We start from the raw sequence: 20,132 nt of genomic DNA on the forward strand, positions 1-20,132 counted from the left end.
CTTTCCCTTCCCTATCCCACCATCCAGCCCTTCCCTTCTCCACTCTACCCCCACTATCCATTCCCTTAGCCCAGTATCAGTCCTTCCCTTCCCCACCATCCATCTGATTGGTAGGCATCTGCCCCAGCCCTCCCTGCACGCAGCCTAGCATTAGCCCTGTCCTACCCCCTTACCCATAACTCCCTAGTATGGCATCCCCTCACCCCCACCCAGAAACCTGCCCACATTAAATATAAAGCTTTTAAATAATAATATTATTATTATTATTTAACCTGGGCATTGCAGAGGACGCACTGAGAGGGAAACGACACGAGAGTAGACAAACCTGCCTGCCTCAGTGAGCACTGCTGCGCTGCCTTCACTTCCAGTTCGCTGCGACTTGGAGAGGAGAAGGGAGGGTGGGGGAGGGAGGCGACATGCTAGACATGGAGGGGAGAGAGAATTGCTGGACATGGAGGGGAGGGCAGGGGAGAGAGGAGAATTGCGACTTTGGATAAAAGATTTTGGAGCGCGGGAGCAGGAACGGAAGGGAGCGGGCAAGTGAGCTGGACCTCATGAAAAAGGTGCCGGTACCGGCACAAAAAAAGCACTGTATGTATCCCTCATTGATAAGTCTTTGACTCTAAAGTTTAGCAATATCATTAAAGCAAAATGTATTTTCACGTATCACAAACTCTTCCTATCCGAGAATGCTTTATATAAAAACATACACAAAAAAAAGCAATCAGATTTTCACTTACCAGCTCTGTCAACACTATCCAGCTTATAATCGAAAGTGATCGCCGGCCATCTTCCGACACAAATCGGGAGATGGCCGGCAATTTCTTAAAAGCGGCGAAATCGGTATAATTGAAAGCGGCATTTTTGACAGCATCGCCGCTTTCCCGTCGCTTCGCCGGTGAAAGTTCAAGGGGGCGTGTCGGTAGATTAGCGAAGGCGGGCATGGGCGTGGCTACTAGATGGCCGGCTTTTGCCAATAATGGAAAAAAAAAAGTGGCGTTAAGCAGTATTTTGCCGGGTTCACTTGGTCCTTTTATTTTCACGACCAAGCCTCAAAAAGGTGCCCCAACTGACCAGATGACCACTGGAGGGAATGGGGTATGACGTCCCCATACTCCCCCAGTGGTCACCAATCCCCTTCCAAACTAAAAAAATAAAATTAAAAACCTTTTTTGCCAGCCTGTATGCCAGCCTCAAATGCCGTACCCACCTCCATGACAGCAGAATGTGTTGTATCCTCCGACAGCCTTTCCCTGGTTGCGATGTGGCTCTGGGGTGAGTGTGACACCTTTTCTGTTAGGTGCCCTGCAGAGAGTCACATTAGCAATGCATTGTGGTGGGTGTAGGGTACTGGGCTCTACTCCCATGGTGCTTTTCCCCCCTGCTAACTGGGTCAGAGTGTGCCCTGTTTTGTTTCCTGTTGTAGTCCATGCAGTAGTGGCCATTTTTGTAAGCCAGTTTTATTTCCCTTTCCTGTGTTACCCTCGTTAGAGAACGTTAGAGAACGTAGTTCTTACCTTGAATGGTGCTGAAAGAGGGCATTGTACAGCATTGTGTCAGCTCTGACCTACTGCTAATCTTAGTACCAGGGAACTGTTTGCCAGTGGGGCACAACCTCTGATCTGCAGTTAACTGTGAGTAAACGTGCTTTTTTCAAGAAAGGACTTTTTCAGAGAGATTAGTCTTCAGATGTGAACTGGTGTGCCAAAGTTATACAGCAGCAATAAGTCCTAGAGGCTGTATGCAGGTCCCTGGAGCAAATTTAGTGGGTGCAGTACATTTGTGGGTAGTGGGTTTGGGGGGCTCAGCTCCCAAAGTAAGGGAGCTATGCACGTGGGAGCTTTTCTGAAGTCCACTGCAGTGACCCCTAGGGTGGCTGGTTGGCGTCCTGGCATATCAGGGAGGCCAGTGCACTAAAAATGCTGGCTCCTCCCATGGCCAAATGCCTTGAATTTGGCCGGGGTTTGAGATGGCCCACATAACTTTCCATTATCACTGAAAAACAAACCCGGCCATCTCAAACCCGGCGAACTCCACGGCATTTGGCAGGGCTAAACCATATTATCGACAAAAAAGATGGCCGGCCATCTTTTTCGATAATATGGTTCCGGCCAGCTGTAGCGCCGTCGCCAACATAGATCGCCGGCGATCTATTTGGCCAGCGACATTCGATTATGCCCCTCTATGTCAGCTAAACTTCCTCTCTGAACCTACTGTTGGAACCATCATCCAATGAAATGGCTTTTAGCTGTAGCTATCCCAGGTTACCTGATAATTATGCACACATCATTGCAGTCATGCCCTCCTCTCGGTGTACATGCTCAGAAAAAAAAACAACAACTTTGAACCATTTAAAGATTTTGACAATTACACTATTTATTTTTTATTTCTCCCCAGTCTCACTTGCACACCTCCCTCCAAACCTGTTCTCTTTAATTTGAATGTTGTTCACTTCAAGCTCACCCCGAACGAGAAGTTCTTCCCACACCAAAGACATATATAGCACTGGTTGTATTCTTTTAAGCAACTTCAGCAGAGTATGCCTGCCTCAGTGAACATTGCTGCACCGCCTTCACTTCCAGGTTGCCAGGACAACTTGGGCAGGGGAGAGAGGAAAATCACAACTTCAGGTAAAAGATTTTGCAAGTGAGCGGAAGCCTCCCCAAGCCTCTTATACCAGGTGCCTATGGTTTTGGTCATTTTTACTGACCTGAAGCACCGTTCTCCCTCCAGCACCGGTGATTCCCATAGCCAGCCTTCTGCCAGCGCACGTCGTCAGGGCTTCTTCTCAGGCGCGTCCCGCCTACTCTGCAACTTCCTGTTTTCCGCAAAGGTGGGACACAGGAAGTTGCAGAGTAGGCGGGACGTGCCTGAGAAGAGGCCCCGATGATGTGCGCTGGCAGAAGGCTGGCTATGGGAATCGCTGGTGCTGGAGGGAGAACGGCGCTTCAGGGCAGTAAAAGTGAGCAGACCACGCAGACGGGGAGAGCGGGCAGAAGAGGTTGGGTGGGCCTGGAGCAAAAGTGGCTGGGCCTGGGCCCGTCCAGGCCCACCCATGGTTACGCCCCTGGGCCTCAGCACATGGCAAAAACGGCCGCTGCCACTAGCACAGGGCTCCTTTTACCATAGCTTAGTAAAAGGGCCCCACTATGAAAAAAAACCAAACAACTGTTTCATGGAATGTCGTCTTGCTTTTTGGGTTGTTTGACACTTTAAAGAACTGTTTCCTCTTTAACAATTCTACCCAAGTCATGATTTTATAAGCTACTATCATATCCCTCTCAGTCATCTTTTCTCTAAGCTGCAAAGCCATAAACTGTTGTCTCTCCTCATAAGGGAGATGTTCCAACCCCTTTATATTTTTGTTGCTTTTCTCTGAACATTTTCTAGTGTCTCTATAGGGGCCGATATTCAGACCATGGGAGTTATACTGGCTAACTCCTGCAGTTATCGTTGAGCCCAGGTATTCAATGCCGGGTCATTTCTGGTGACCGGCATTGAATATCTGGTTTATTATTGACCGGTTTAAAGATAACTGGCTAGCTTGATATTCAGACTTAGTCGGTTGTCTTTAAACTGGCCAAATATATCCTACGTTTTCACATGATCAAATATGACTGCTAATCCGGCTTTAAAAACCATTGTATAGCTGTTTATATTGGGCGTTATTGGGTGATGTAACCAGCTATCTGCTAGCCGCTAACCATGGATATTCAGCGAGAGACACCTGGTTATCCCCCACTGAAAATTGGTGGATAGTCAGCATCCAGTTTTCCTGGTTAAATAGCACTGAATATTGGGGGGGGGGGGGGGCTATGTTTTTTTTTTTGAGATGGGGCAATCAGAAATGCACACACTGTCAGAGGCATAAAAATATTCTCAGTTTTGTTCTCTATCCCTTTTCAAAATGAAATTCTTGCATGTAATTCCAGAAGCATGCTCCACTTCTCATCTGCCCCTAGTGCTGTCCATTTTCCTCATGGAGGAAAGGAAAAGTCTCAGTGAGAGTTTTCTGGAGATAAGCTTCTATTAACCCCCAGAAATCCCTTAAAAATTGCCTTCTTATAACATCTACAAAGTTTTAAAATGTACCTGTGTACTATGCATGGACTTTACTGCACAAAGCACCTGACCAGCTTGTGTTTGAAAACATTAGCATAGCCATGGGGGGGGGGGGGGGGGGGGGGGGGGGGGGGGGGGAGAGGCCTTAGGGGTCTGGGCACCCAAATTTGGGTTTGGCCCCCTCCCTAACATTGAGGTACTGTCTGCTGCTTTGGCAGGGGTCCCCCAAGCCCTGCCAGTGGGTCATTGGTGTAAGAACAAGGACGCTTGCTCCTGGACTAGTAAAGTGTCACTGAAAAGTCTGTCCCAAATTCCCAATACCCCGATCTCTATTCCGGACTATTAACCCACTCCTAAGCTCAACTGCAGGTGAACTGTGAATGTGGTGTGTGTGGTTCCCTGTGACACTGTGATAAATTTAGTTTGTGGCCCAGGTCGGACTGAGTGTGGAACTGAGCTTAGCTAGTGGGTGTGAGACATGGGTTAAAGGTGAGACAAGGGCAGGGCACCCACTTACACCTGTAAATTACAGAATACTGTCAATTATGCATGTTATGCATGTCCCTGATGATTTATGTTACCACAGTTATACCAGGTCTATGATTGGTGGGCATGTAAATGTTAGGTGCACCAATAGTGGGATATGATAGTATTCTGTAATAGAATCTGGGTGGCTAGATGTCATTACAGAACAGGCTCTCACTAGATGGAGGTGCCCACTTAAAAAATTGCCTCCTTAGACCTCCAGTAAGACCCCTACTGAAAATTTACCCTTAAATTCTTGTCTTACCGTTTTCAACAGATATATCACTTACGTAAGCATGGTACATTCATTCCAATGACTGACAAGATTAAGCCTTGTAGGAAACAGAATACGCAATACCAGACAAATTTCGTGGAAAATGCAGCACAGACTCCTATGACAGCTGTGTAAAAGTGACACCAGATAAGGAAAATCCGCCGGCCAAACCTAAGATGTAGGAAACATACCAGAAAAAAATATGTACAAAGGATTTCAGACATTAGGACCCATTTTCAACGGCTCTGTGTTCGATTTGCACAGCTCATATTCTGTAAATTTCTATTATACTGCCACTCTGTGGCATGTGACTATATTAGTTGACCTAGAGTCCTAGATAATGTTTGTTTGCAACTTTGATCTTAAAGGGCTGAAACATCATTTATGGTTCAGTCACCTGCCTCACATCGATCTCACCTAAAAGTAAGCAGAAGTTTATTCTCAGCAGTTAAATCTTCACTGCAGACAAAAGGTTCTCCCTCTCCAGGGCCGCCGAGACACTGGGCCGGGCCCAGGGCAAGGCCGCCCCCAGAGCCCTGCCCTGCCGCCCTCGCCACCCTGCCACTCCCTGAGGTTGCCGCAGCCACTGCTCCCCCCTCCACCCACCCCCAAGTCGTCGCTGCCGCCGCTCCCTCCCTCCGTCTGCCACCAGGCCGGGCCCCCTGCATTGAAATCGCAGTCTCCCCTCTGTGAAAGCAGCGCTGCAGGCAGCAGAACGCTTCCCTTCAGCCCTCCTTCCCTCCTTGTGCCCCACCCTCGCGGAAGTTACGTCAGATGAGGGCGGGACACAGGGAGGGAAGGAGGGCCGAAGGGAGGCGTTCTGCTGCCTGCAGCGCTACTTTCACGGAGGGGAGACTGCGATTTCAATGCAGGGGGCAGACGGTCGACGACGGAGGGCGGGTGGGACTGCAGCACCGGGCCCCCCTTGGAGGCCCGGGCCCGGGGAATTTTGTCCCCCCTGTCCCCCCTCTCAGCGGCTATGTCCCTCTCCCCTGCTTCTCTTTTTTTAGCATCCCTCATCTCTCTCCCTCTACCCCTTTGTCCTTCCTTCCTCCTGCTCTGCTCCCTTCTTTTTTCCTCCTCTCTTTCCCCTTTTCTTTTCACACCGTTTCCCCTCTTCCTCCTTCAAAGAATAAAATTACAGAGCATATTCAAAAGCATGGATTAATGAGACAAAGTCAACATGGATTTAGTGAAGGGAAATCTTGCCTCATCAATCTATTACATTTCTTTGAAGGGGTGAACAAACATGTGGATAAAGGGTGAGCCAGTTGATATTGTGTATCTGGATTTTCAAAAGGCGTTTGAGAAAGTACCTCATGAAAGACTCCAGAGGAAATTGGAGAGTCATGGGATAGGAGGTAGTGTTCTATTGTGGATTAAAAACTGGTTAAAAGATAGAAAACAGAGAGTAGGGTTAAATGGTCAGTATTCTCAATGGAGAAGGTTAGTTAGTGGGGTTCCCCAGGGGTCTGTGCTGGGACCGCTGCTTTTTAACATATTTATTAATGACCTAGAGATGGGCGTAACTACTGAGGTAATTAAATTTGCTGATGACACAAAGTTATTCAAAGTTGTTAAATCGCAGGAGGATTGTGAAAAATTACAAGAGAACCTTACAAAACTGAGAGACTGGGCTTCTAAATGGCAGATGACATTTAATGTGAGCAAGTGCAAAGTGATGCATGTGGGAAAGAGGAACCCGAATTATAACTACATCATGCAAGGTTCCACATTAGGAGTCACAGACCAAGAAAGGGATCTAGGTGTGGTCGTTGATGGACGGTTGAAATCTTCTGCTCAGTGTGCTGCTGCGGCTAAGAAAGCAAATAGAATGTAAGTTATTATTAGGAAAGGAATGGAAAACAAAAATGAGGATGTTATAATACCTTTATATCGCTCCATGGTGCGACCGCACCTCGAATATTGTTTTCAATTCTGGTCACCACATGTCAAAAAGGATATAGCGGAATTAGAAAAGGTACAGTAAAGGGCGATGAAAATGATAAAGGGGAAGGGTCAACTTCCCTATGAGGAAAGGCTAAAGCAGCTAGGGCTCTTCAGCTTGGAGAAAAGGCGGCTGAGAGGAGATATGATAGAGGTCTATAAAATAATGAGTGAAGTTGAACGGGTAGATGTGAAATGTCTGTTTACGCTTTCCAAAAATACTAGGACTAGGGGGCATGCGATGAAGCTACAATGTAGTGAATTTAAAACTAATCAGAGAAAATGTTTCTTCACTCAACGTGTACTTGAACTCTGAAATTCGTTGCCAGAGAATGTGGTAAAGGTGGTTAGCTTAGCGGAGTTTAAAAAAGGTTTGGACAGCTTCCTAAAGGAAAAGTCCATAGATCATTATTAAATGGATTTGGGGAAAATCCACTATTTCTGGGATAAGCAGTATAGAATGTTTTGTACTTTTTGGGGATCTTGCCAGGTATTTGTGAACTGGATTGGCCACTGTTGGAAACGGGATGCTGGTCTTGATGGACCTTTGGTCTTTCCCAGTATGGCAATACTTATGTACTTCAAAATAATAAAAATAAATATTTCCTTTCATGCAGATCTCTCAATTGTTTAAACATAACTAAATGGGCAATAAGCCCCTAATGCAGTCCATTGTGTATTTCTTAACATCTAAAACTTACAAATTAACATTACAATCATTTTAGCATTTGAAGTATATATATATATATATCACAGAACTGGAAAATGTTGGCACATTTAGACTGACTCTGGACTTCTACAAGAAGGTAGCTCTGCCCTTATTATTTAATATCTTTATTTTAAACAGTAGCAATAAACAATATTAAATGCATTTTTATAATATACTACTGCAGTGCACAAACCAAAAGGAGCAAGATCCCACAAACCATCTTTCTCTTTTGATCTAGGCACAAGGAAAAAAAAAAGATTGTAAATGCTCCCGGGTTTCAACCTAATTCATGTTTAATGTGGGATATAACTGCCATAAATAAATAAGTAAGTAAATAGATAGAAACGCTGAATGTTGAGCACCTGATTCTCATAACATGATGTCTGTTTTAGTGGCCCTTTACCAGGAGAAAGAAAAAAAAAATCTCTGCACGAATATAACACATTCTAGGGTGTCCCTGTAACCAGCCCCTCCCTCCAAATGACACACTGATTATGATTTATAACAAATTACTACTCTACCTATGAAAAGTTATTCCATTATTATACTTTCTCTGTGTACAGCCGTATGCTGCACAAGCAGGTATGTTTGAAAATATAAGTGAGATTAAATAAAAATACTACGAACAATAAAGAACGACAACATGGATGCAATAGCTCATAGTTTTTTTGCTTTCTTGTGAGTGTACGCAGAACAACAGCTGAGCGTGGGAAGGGGAAACACAGACTAACCTACATGTGGGTGGCATTAGAAATATAACCTCTCTAGCAATGAGTTTCCCACTTTTTTTCTTCAACATCTCTTTGGTAACATCAGGGAAGTAAGGTTTTAGTTATTATCACTTGATTTTCTGAGCACACAATATGTTTATCTTTCCAACCCATGTTTTGTTGAACAGCGTTCAGACACTGTTGATGCAGGGTTTGACTTCTGGGCACTGTGAATGCTGCCTAAAAAATCAGCTGTCTGACACAGGCAGTGTACGTGCATTTTTAAAACATTTTACCTGTTGATATAATTATGTTCATTTATATATATATATTTTCTTGTTTCTGAATTGTATCTGTTCTCTGTATGGGTCATTTAACTATGGACTTATTTTTACCTGGTGAAATGAAAAAGCACAGAAATATGTGGACATAGAAAAATTCCCTTCCTCATTCAGGGTAGTATAAAGAAAGAAAAGAAGCTTCACTATCATAGAGAAAAGAAGCCTTAGAACAAAATAGCATTATGACTAGAAAATTTTTAAATGTTAGAATATGTATAGCCAAAAACCAGAACAAACGTGAAATTTTAAAGAGTACACCACGGCACCAAATGCTTTAGTGGAGAGAGAGAGGTGGTATAAACAGCCAGGAGATCCCCACTTCCAGCCTCTAAAAACAAAAAAAATTGTAACTGATGTGCATATGCTTAGGAAGCACACAAGATCAACAGTTGGAGCAGCAATGCTGAATAATTAAAAGAAAAGTAAGATCGCATATCAACATAGTATATCAATCATTAAAAGTTATCAGAAAGATATGAGTTACATATCAACATGTATATCAAACATCAAAAATGATCAAAAGGACATGAGTTAACCTTGAATCCCCTATGCATAAGAGGGTAACAGGTAAGTTAGAATGAAATCAAATACTAAGGGGTCCGTTTACAAAGGCACGCTGAAAAATGGCTTGCGGTAGTGTAGGCACGGGTTTTGGGCGTGCACTGATCCATTTTTTAGTGCGCCTGTAAAAAAGGCTTTTTTGTCGAAAATGGACATGTGGCAAAATCAAAATTGACGCGTGTCCATTTTGGGTCTGAGACCTTACCGCCAGCCTTACCGCCTAGCTGTAAAGAATCCAGGTGGTAATGACCTACGCTTGTCAAATGCCACTTGGTGCGCATCCGTTACCTGCACCTGAAAATAAAAAATATTTTTCAGACGCGTGTATCGGACGCGCGCCAAAAATTAAATTACCACAAAAGCCACACGGTAACTCCATTTTGGCATGTGTTGGGCTTACGCGGCTTACTAAAAAGGCCCCTAAGTGAAGTGCTTCACGGTGGAACAGTAGTGTCCATTGTTATATTATTATCATTCGGTAGGTCAGTCAAGTTTGTGATGCCAATCCTTAGGAATCTTCCAACGTTTAGGGGTGTTCAATTGCTAGCTGTATGCATCTGACTGAGAGATAGGAGGGTGGTTTTTCCTTTCCAGAGACTATATTCACCCACAGTGAATGCTCCTCAGTAGTATGAAGATACCATTAAAGTCCTTGCCATTCAAAAGCCAGAGCGAATGGAAATTTCCACATGTATTTGATGCCCTTTTCTGTAAGTACTTGGGTTAGAGGACAAACGTCCCTACATCGCTGTAGCATGAATTGTGACAAATCAGAGAAGATTTTAATGTCCGCTCCTTGAAAATTAATGGAATCTCTGTTTCTGATGCTTGTCATAAGAGTCTGCTTATCCTGAAAGCTATGAAAGCAAGCAATGATTGCTCTAGGAGAGCTTCTATCATTTGAAGAAAAAGACTGTATTCAGTGAATTCGCTCAGTCTTTATCAATGTATCGTTAGAGTTAGGAACACAGAATGAATAAAGATCAATAAGAAACTGCAGGGGATTTTCATTCTCTCTTTCAGGAAGCCCCAGAACACAAAAATTGCAGTGTCATTGTCTATTCTCAAGGTCATTCTGCTGAGTATGTCAAGATTGATATAGATGCAGTTTTTCAAACTAAATTGCACAATCTGCTCACCTATATTTATTTCATTTTGTGTTACTCTCTCATCCAAAGATTTAAGCTCTACCTTGAGATCTTTAATAGCTGAAGTTTCCACACGAAAGAACTTCATTTCTCCTAGCAGTTCTAAAAAATCTGCCTTGGTGATCGGGGAATCCTCAGGAGGAAGCGGAGAATGTGAGGTAGAAGAGTGCAGTGAAGAAGAATCCAAAGGAGTGGAATCTCCCATTTTCTGGCTACTAGAGAGTCTTACAAATAGCTGCAGCATAAGACAGTTGTGAATCATGGCAATAGATGGTGGCAAAGTAAATCAGATGTAAGTAATATCTATGTGCTCAGAAATAGTAAAAAAAGAAAAAAAACAGAAAAGAAAGGGAACTTTCAAAGCAAACACAATTTGTATTTTCATTCAAAGGAAGGGAGATAGGTGTCCCAATAGTAAATAGAATATTTCAGAGACCATTATCAAGACAAGGGCTATTAACCAGTATTGGTAAAAGGAACCAGGTTATTGAATAAACTAGTAGAAAACCCAGTTAACTGTTATTAAAATCAGAATATAGCATTTAACTGATATAGGGCACCGTCACCAATCTTCATCAGTGTACATACATTCACACAGTGGAAAAATGATTAACAGATTTGCAGTAACAGCAAGAATGTATGCTATAATAACCACTGCTGATCAAAAGAGGGGACAGTGACTCAATATCAAGTTTAATGAGAGGTGTGGTAGCCGTGTTAGTCCACTCTTAAAGCTTATCAATAGAAATCAAACAAAATAAAACATGGAAAAGAAAATAAGATGATACTTTTTTTATTGGACATAATACATTTCTTAATTATGTATTAAGATATGCCCAATAAAAAAGGTATCATCTTATTTTCTTTTCCATGTTTTATTTTGTTTGATTTCTATTGATAAAGTTTAATGAGGAAAACTGTTAGCCATCAATATGTATTATGTAGCGCTAGTATGTAGAGCAATACAGAAAAGGGAAGTCTCATTGTTCAAGCTCCTTTACAAATATGTGGGTTATAGGGAATCAGAGAGCAAACCAAAGCTCTCATGAAGCACAAATTGAATCATGCAGCAGTAGGAATCTAACATTGTTTGAGCCAGTAGCGTATAAACATTATAAAAGCTGCAGGAATGAAAAATTGTGCTGTGTAGGCAACAAAACTGAAAGTTAAATATATAACAAGAGAAACCCACAAAGTGTAGAAATGGAGCTATCACATGGTATAATGTCAATGGCAGTGATGAAAAATTGCCCTGAGGAATCAAACAAAGCTGGAATTTAAGTATGCAACATTAACTCATAAATTGTAATGAAGAAGTGATCAGATGGTACATTGTCAATAACAGTAAAAGTTATGTAGAAGCAACAATCAAGACAACAAGGCTGGAAGATGGCAGAACCTAAACAGATAGATTCACATTAGAGAAAACGCAGAATTAACTTTTGCAAGCTAATGTTGCCTAGAATAAAAGGGAATTATCAATCTCAGCAATTCAGTTAAAGTTTCCTGTGTGATGATGTAAGGTGTATAATTATTGAACAAGTCTTATATTAGATAAAGAGCTGGCCTCATCATGTCATAAGTACATAAGTATTGCCATACTGGGACAAACCGAAGGTCCATCAAGCCCAGCATCCTGTTTCTAACAGTGGCCAATTCAGGTCACAAGTACATGGCAAGATCCCAAAAAAGTACAATACATTTTATGCTGCTTATCCTAGAAATAAGCAGTGGATTTTCTCCAAGTCCAGTTTAATAATGGTCTATGGACTTTTCCTTTAGGAAGCCATCCAAACCTTTTTAAAACCCCACTAAGCTAATTGCTTGTACAGCATTCTATGACAACGAATTCCAGAGTTTAATTACATGTTGAGCGAAGAAAATGTTTCTCTGATTCATTTTAAATTTACTACTTTGTAGCTTCATCGCATGCCTCCTAGTCCTACCATTTGCGGAAAGAATAAACAAGCAATTCACATCTACCCGATCCACTCATTGTTTTATAGACCTCTATCATATCTCCTCTCAGTCACCTTTTCTCCAAGCTGAAGAGCCCTAGCCACTTCAGCCTTTCCTCATAAGGAAATCTTCCCATCCTTTATCATTTTCGTCACTCTTCTCTGTACCGTTTCTAATTCTACTATATCTTTTTTGAGATACGGCGACCAGAATTGAACACAATATTCGAGGTGAGGTCGCACCATGGAGCGATACAAAGGCATTATAATGTCCTCATTTTTTTCCCATTCCTTTTCTAATAATACCTAACATTCTATTTGCTTTCTTAGCCTCTGCTGCACACTTAGCAGAGGATTTCAACGTATCATCAACGACAACGCCTAGATCCCTTTACTGGTCGGTGACTCCTAACGTAGAACCTTGCATTATGTAGCTATAATTCGGGTTCCTCTTTCCCACATGCATCACTTTGCACTTGCTCACATTAAACGTCATCTGCCATTTTGATGCCCAGTCTCCCAGTCTCGTAAGGTCCTCTTGTAATTTTTCACAATCCTCTTGTGTTTTAACAACTTTGAATAATTTCGTGTCATCAGCAAATTTAATTACCTCACTAGTTAATCCCATCTCTAGTTCATTTATAAAAAGCAGTGGTCCCAGCACAGACAGGGCCGGTCTTAGCAAGTGCAGGGCCCTGTGCAGACCAATTTGATGGGGCCCCATCCTAGCTCCACCCCCACCCTAACTCCACCCCACAGAGCTCCAGGGCCCCCTCCCTCTGAGCTCCAGGGCCATCCCTTCCGAGCTCCAGGACCATCCCCTCCGAGCTCCAGGACCATCCCTCCTCCCTCTGAGGGCCCCCTCCCTCCCTCCCTCTGAGCTCCAGGGCCCGGCCCCCCTCCGAGCTCTAGGGCCCCTCCCTTCTTCCCAAGGCCCTAGCTCCAAGGCCTCCTTCCATCCTCCCTCCTAGCTCCAAGGCCCCCTACCCTCCATGGCCCTCCTCCCAGCTCAAAGGGCCCCCCTCCCTCCCAGCTCCAAGGCTCCCCTCCATCCCTCCCTCCCAGCTCCAAGGCTCCCCTCCTTCCGAGGCCTCCCCCCCTCCTAGGCCTCCCTCTGAGCTCCAGTCCCCCTCCCTCCGAATTTTAAAAGTCATCTTACCTCGTCGGCTTACAACAGCAGGCAGCAGCAGTGAAAAGCGTGTGAGCTCGGCACTTCAGGAGCCTTCCTTTCACTCTCTCAGCTCTGGTCCCGCCCTCATTTCCTGTGTCTGCAAGGGCGGGAGGGCGGGACCAGAACTGAGAGAGGGAAGGGAAGGCTCCTGAAGCGCTGAGCAGCTCGCATGCTTTTCACTGCTGCCGCCATAACCCCGACGAGGTAACTTAGATGACTTTTAAAATTTAGAGGGAGGGGGACTGGAACTCGGGCGGTCGGGGCGGAGTTCAGGTGCGGCGTGCGGGGCCACGGTAACTGCATATGTTGTTGTTGGTTTAAAAGGAAAGCATAGTTCTTATTGGGGAACTGTTAGTAGAACTAATGTTAAACTAGCCGAGAAAGTGGCATTGAGGGCGCAAGCAGCAGCTGCTCGCGGTCTTATAGGCCTAAGGATCGCCACATGGAAGAAATATTTGCACAAGTCACAGCCATTGTTAATGTCAGCATGAAGAAAAAAGAAAAACCCCACAGCGACGCATTGAGCAAACTGTTCTAAGACATAATGGGTGAAAATAGCTCAGAAATGTGCGCTCTAAGCTTAGATTATTCAAGAGAGAAGGCTGGAGGTGAAAAGAGATCGTGGACTATGCAGCCATCTTGCTCGGCTCACAAGCTCCCCCAACTCAAAAGATCAACATTCTATATTAGTTAGCTTTGATGCCAAAAAGGATTTGGATAGAGTTATATGGGACTTTCTTTTTTCGGTTCTTCAGGGCTATGGGTTTGGAGAACACTTTATACATTTCATTCATATCCTTTATACAAATCCCCAAGCCGGAGTGTTGGTCAATGGTATTTGTTCAGACACCTTTCCCATACAATGGGGCACTCGACAGGGCTGCCCTTTATCCCCTCCCCTCTTTTCTTCATTCTCACATTGGATTCATTGGGCCTATCTTGGGTGGCTACTTATATTGGAGCATGTGCTTACACAGACTAGGGACTTTAAGCCATTATCTGACCTAATTGTTCTGGAATCTTGAGCATGGAGGAACAACTTTGCATATTGCCAATTAAAGAGTTATCTTAGTAGTCTGGATAGGGAAACATTGTGAATGCAGATGGGAGACCGATTGAGATCCTTCTTTTCCTCAGTGTCAGAGGAAAAGCTAACCATATCTAGTCTTTATAGAGCACTCAGTGGGCGGGGATCGTAGAAAGATTTTAGCCCCTTACGAGAGAGATGGGAATGGGATTTAGGTTCCCCATTGCTAGATTGGGATGGCAGGGAGCACTTGCTATTGCCTCTAGGGTTGTCACCAATGCCAATTTTCAGGAAACACATCGGGCTTATCTCTCTTAACAACAGCTGGCACGTGCCATGGTACATCCATCTGCTCATTGTTCTAAATGTCGACTTGAGGACAGTTCCTTTTACCGTTACCTTTGGAGCTGCCCTAGAGTACAATGTTTTTGGTCTACATTGGGCCAATTTCTTTACCTCATTTTTACATTTTTCACTTTTTTGATTCCCCAGGTATGTCTGCTGAGTAAGTGGCTCCCGGAGCATTTGGCTCTTAAATGTGTACTGCAGGCATGGGTCTCATTGAAGCCTCCTTCCTTTTGGGGCTGGAGGGCTCAGAGACATGCTTTGGCCACCTGGGAGGTTAGGGATGCTTCTATCTCCCCCAAACATGATGAAAACATTTTGGCCATTTGGAAATCTTATATCCAGGTTCTCTCCCCTTTGGGTAGGAATTTGTTAATCAATAGATTGCGACCTTGACTGTTCCAGAGGTGTGCTGGCTGTGGTTCGGGATGAGGGTAAGGTAGGGATGGAAGGGTGGGCTACTTGGTTGGGGTGGGGAGGATAGATAGCATAACTACTGTTATAGTTTGGTGACATTATTGTTGTTCATTGCTGCATCCAGTATGTCTGCAGTTGAATCTTCTATGTTTGTAAGCCGTCGGTTGGACCTGATGTATTTTCTTGTTGTCATCAATAAAAAATGTTGAAACACAATTATGAAATAATTTAGATGTGATTTATGATGAGCAGTAAACGAAATAAAGGTTTTGCCCCAGGAGATTCAAGGAGATTTCAACTATTTGCAGTATGTTCTTGTTTATTTATTATGCAATATAACTGTTGGAAATTAACAAAGAGAGACCTTTCAGGTAGATGTTGATTGCATTTAATTTGATGTCTAGCAATTTACTGTAATTAGCATGTGTTGTGATTACAGTACACTATAGTTAAACGTAATGATAAATAGCCATGGGGAAAGTGGGTAGATATTCAAAGTGATTTAAACAGCCAGGAGAGACTCCTGGCCATTTAAATTGTTTGCTAAGTACAGCCATTTGTTTCTCTGTTGCTGGAAGCCTTTGATCTCCCAGACCTGGCCTGAATTTACAACTTTAAAAAGGTCTGTTCTCTTATATTATTTAAAGCCTTAATCCTGTACTGCCAACTAGCAAGCTTGCTGATCCACAGGGTGGACTAGCTTCTGACATGAAGAATGTGCCTTGGACCGGCAGACCAAGGGACTTTGGGGATCACAGTGGTGTGTAGGAGAGGAAACTATAATCCCCACCAAAGAAAGAGAAGGCAGAAGTGCAGGCGGTCAAACAGTACTTAAAAGATCACCTCGTTGTCACACCAAAGCTACCCCCAGACGACCCTTGGGAACTATAGGACCGGTGAATGCCAGATTAGCTGCAAAGAAGTCCTTGATGATCCATGAACAGCATCTTGATATCCTAGGAATAAGAGAAACCTGGCTAGATGAAAGTGGGGGTTTACCACTGGCTGAACTATGCCCAACAGGTTTCACCATCTAACATCAACCAAAACCAGGAAGACGGGGTGAAGGGGTAGCAGTCTTGATTCGAGATACAATCAAACTGTGCAGAATCTCCATCCCCCAACTAAATGAATCAGAATCTCTTTTAATCCATCTTGAAGAGGAGAAACCAATCTGGCTGCTCATGGTATGCTGAGTACCTCATAACAACACATGATCTGTGCAAGAACTCCTAGACCTGATTACTCAAGTGACCTGGAATTACCCTAGGCTGCTGATCATGGGAGATTTCAATCTACACATTGAAATCCCAGATACCACCACAGCTGCTTTTCTGGACACGATGACAGCACTAGGATTTACACAGGTGATCAATTCTCCAACCCACGAAAAGGGTCACATGCTAGACCTGGTATTCTGCAAAGGGGTTGACATCCCAGAATTCTGGGATAACAGTATTTAAATAACACCCCTATCATGGTCATACCATTTTCTATTTAAATTTTCTCTAAGTGACCACCTGAAACAAATGGCACCTCCCAGAGTTTGGAAGGAGATCAGAGACAAAAAAGAAGCTGACCACTGAGAATTTCCTAGAGGCCTTGGACTATCCACATGTGGATGAAAAGACAACTACAGTATCAGAACAGGTTGACATTTGGAATACACACTTAGCCAAGACCTTAAAGAAAATGGCACAACTAGAAAAGGTCTAATACCTCACTCACAAAATGCTCACCTTGGTTTTCTCCAGAACTTTAGATCCTTAAACATGAAGGACAGAAACAGGAAAGGAGATGGTGTAAATCTTGCCTGGATGAAGACAGGTTAAACTGTAGGAAGCACACGGCAAACTACCATCAACCAAAAAACAATATTTCTCTCAATTCATTGTACAGGCTGCCAATTCAACCAAGAAGTTGTTCAGTATAGTAAACAGCCACTGCAACCCCCACAATAGAACCAGCCTGCCCAGTTTAACTGAACTGCAATGATTTTGCTGCATACTTTGCCAACAAAATTAAAAGTCTCCACCAGGATTTACAGACAATCTCACCCAGTCTCCAATCAGTTAACCAGGAGTGCACAAACTCACCCCCTCCTGACAGAGATAGATGGGACACTTTTAACCCAATGACAGAGGAGAGCCTTGACAAAATCCTAAGAGACCTTCGACCAACTACCTGCTCCCTCAACCCCTGCCCAGTAAAGATAGTGCAGCAGGCAAGTATGGGTCTCGTAGAAGGTGCCACAAAAATTGTGAACACCTCTCTTTCTAATGGGCAACTACCAACAGCATTAAAAAGGACATGGTTTACCCTTTGCTAAAGAAAAACAACCTTGACCAGGACAAATTTGAAAGTTACTGGCCAGTATCCAACATCCCATTTCTAGGGAAACTTATAGAACAAACTGTCTGTGCTTGACTCAATGATTGGCTAGAAGAGAGAAACTGGCTAGATCCATATCTAGAATTGGAGGCCATATATGACCGACATGAATATCCATGTTTCGCTCATAGCTGTTTCAAGGTAGTCTCCAGATTTTTTCCTGTGATGGTTTCACAGGAAAAAAATCTGGAGACTACCTTGAAAGAGCTATGAGCGAAACATAGATATTTGTTTCGGTCATATATGGTATCTAATTCTGCATAGGTGCTTTGACTGAAGCGGAAAGCTGTACCAATATGCTGGAAAGCTAAGCACCATCTTAATTAAAGAGGTGTCTACTGCTAAATCTGGTTTCCGTTTTTCCCACAGCACCGAAACAGTACTGGTCACTCTCCTGGCCAAATTCAAGAGTGAAATAGCCTTAGGCAATAGCATACTCTTACTCCAATTCGACATGTCGAGTGCATTTGATATGGTTAACCATAGTATACTTCTCCGACTTTTAGATCACTTTGGAATTGGTGGAAACAGGGCCGGTCTTAGCAAGTGCGGGGCCCTATGCAGACCAATTTGATGGGGCCCCACCCTAGCCCTGCCCCCACCTAACTCCGCCCCCACCCTAGCTCCAGGGCTGGCTACCCCTCCCTCTGAGTTCCCGGGCTGCTCCCTCTGAGCTCCAAGGCCCCCAGCTCCAGGGCTTCTCCCCCTAGGGCTCCCAGCTCCAAGGCCCCCCTCCCTCCCGGTCATTTTTTAACACCCCCTCCAAAATCCAGTACTAGGTATGCCGAGAATACAAAACACTCTAGGACCTATTGAGCAATTCTACCATACCATAAGCAGTCATTTCTACGAATCACACAAAGAAAAGGAAAACATCTTAAAACACTACAGTGAGCACTAGAACATCAATTCACCTATTGTAAAATGAAACCTGACAGAATAGTACAGATCGTCGATCCTGCACAGTCAATGCCAACTGAAAGCCATGTCTTTTTCACAAACACAGATACACCCTAATCCACTATAGAATAAGTAGTAATATTTAAACTTTCTATTTAGACAAAAATTAAACTGAACCCCCAAGATGCCAGACTCTGCATACAATTCAACACCACAGAAACAGAAAATGACCCCTAGTACTGTGCAAAATATAAAGACAGCAGATGTAAATTTGAAAAAACTAACAAATACCAATCACCACTTTACAAATTAACAAATAGAAATAAAACAAATACAGAAAATAAAATAATCCCATTTTATTGGACTAATACATTTGGCTTCCAGAGGCCAAAATCTCCTTCCTCGGGTCAATACAGTATAGTACTGTTACAGTATCCTATCCTGACCTGAGGAAGGGGGTTTTCTTCTCTGAAAGTTAAGTCAAAATGTATTAAAATTAGTCCAATAAAAAGATTACCTTATTTACATGTTCTATTTATAAACATTTATTAACACAGCTACAATACTATATCCTAAAGCAAAAAAATAAAAATATATATTTTATTTACAGTTTGTTGTCTCTGGTTTCTGCTTTCCTCATCTTCTTTTCACTGTCTTCCTTCCATCCAGCATCTGTCATCCAGTGTCTGCCCTCTCTGCTGTCCCCTCCATCCAATGTCTGCCCTCTCTCTCTCCCCCATCCATTCACTGTCTGCCCTTTCTATCCCTGCCATCCACTGTCTGCCCTTTCTCTCTGCCCCTTCAATCCACAATTTGACCTCCCTCTCCAATCCATCCGGGGTTTGCCCTCCCTCTCGCTACCCCATCCAGGATCTGCCCCTCTCTCTGCCCCTTTTTCAGTCCCCAGTTCCAGCCCCACTATCCCACCAGTCCCCCATTTCAGCCCCAGCCCTTTTCTCCCACCAGTCCCGAGCTTCAGCCCCCCAGCCACTTCTCCCTATCCCGTTTTCAGCCTCCAGTCCCAGTACTAGCCCCCTTATCCCACCTACCCTCCTTTTCAGCCCCCAGTTCCAGCCCCCTTCATCCACATGCCTTGTATTAGGGCCCCCTTTTCAGAACCATTCTCCCACCTGACCCACGCATGCCCCATTTTCCCACCAGCCCCAGGCATGGCCCCCATTTTCCCATATGGCCACTTCTCAGACCCCAGTGCCTGCCCCCTTCTTCCATCCGAGAAGCCCCTCCCCAGTCCCCTTCTCCCATCCAAGAACCCCAGTCCCCTCCCCACCCGTCCCCTTTAACCATCCAAGAACCCCCTCCCCACCCCCTTCTCCAATCCGTGAACTCCCTCCCCACCTCGGTCCCCTTCTCCCATCCAAGAACCCCAGTCCCCTCCCACCTGTCCCCTTTAACCATCCAAGAACCCCCTCCCCACCCTTCCCCCCACCTGAGAACCCCCACCCCACACACCCTTCTCCCATCTGAGTCCCCCCCCCCAACCTACCTACTAGCTTAGTTCTCCGGTCCCCACCACCCTCACTGGCTTTAAAAAAAGAATTTGGAAGCGCCAGAGGGACAGGCAGCACCTCGTGTCTGCCCTCCCAGCTACTAAAAATGTCTTCGACGTCGTCATTGGGCCTTCTCAC

General features: G+C 44.1%; 1 protein-coding gene across 1 annotated transcript in view; it reads right to left on the reverse strand.

Annotated features, from left to right (window-relative positions):
* LOC115480790 (solute carrier family 22 member 6-A-like) overlaps positions 1 to 20,132 on the reverse strand; it is a 125,634-nt gene that overhangs the window by 84,911 nt on the left and 20,591 nt on the right. The window contains exon 3 of the mRNA XM_030219691.1: positions 4,878 to 5,032. Within this exon, the coding sequence (XP_030075551.1) occupies positions 4,878 to 5,032 (155 nt within the window). The remainder of the gene's footprint in view (positions 1 to 4,877; positions 5,033 to 20,132) is intronic.

Source organism: Microcaecilia unicolor, chromosome 11, assembly GCF_901765095.1.
Source record: "Microcaecilia unicolor chromosome 11, aMicUni1.1, whole genome shotgun sequence".
Classification (NCBI taxonomy): Eukaryota; Metazoa; Chordata; class Amphibia; order Gymnophiona; family Siphonopidae; genus Microcaecilia; species Microcaecilia unicolor.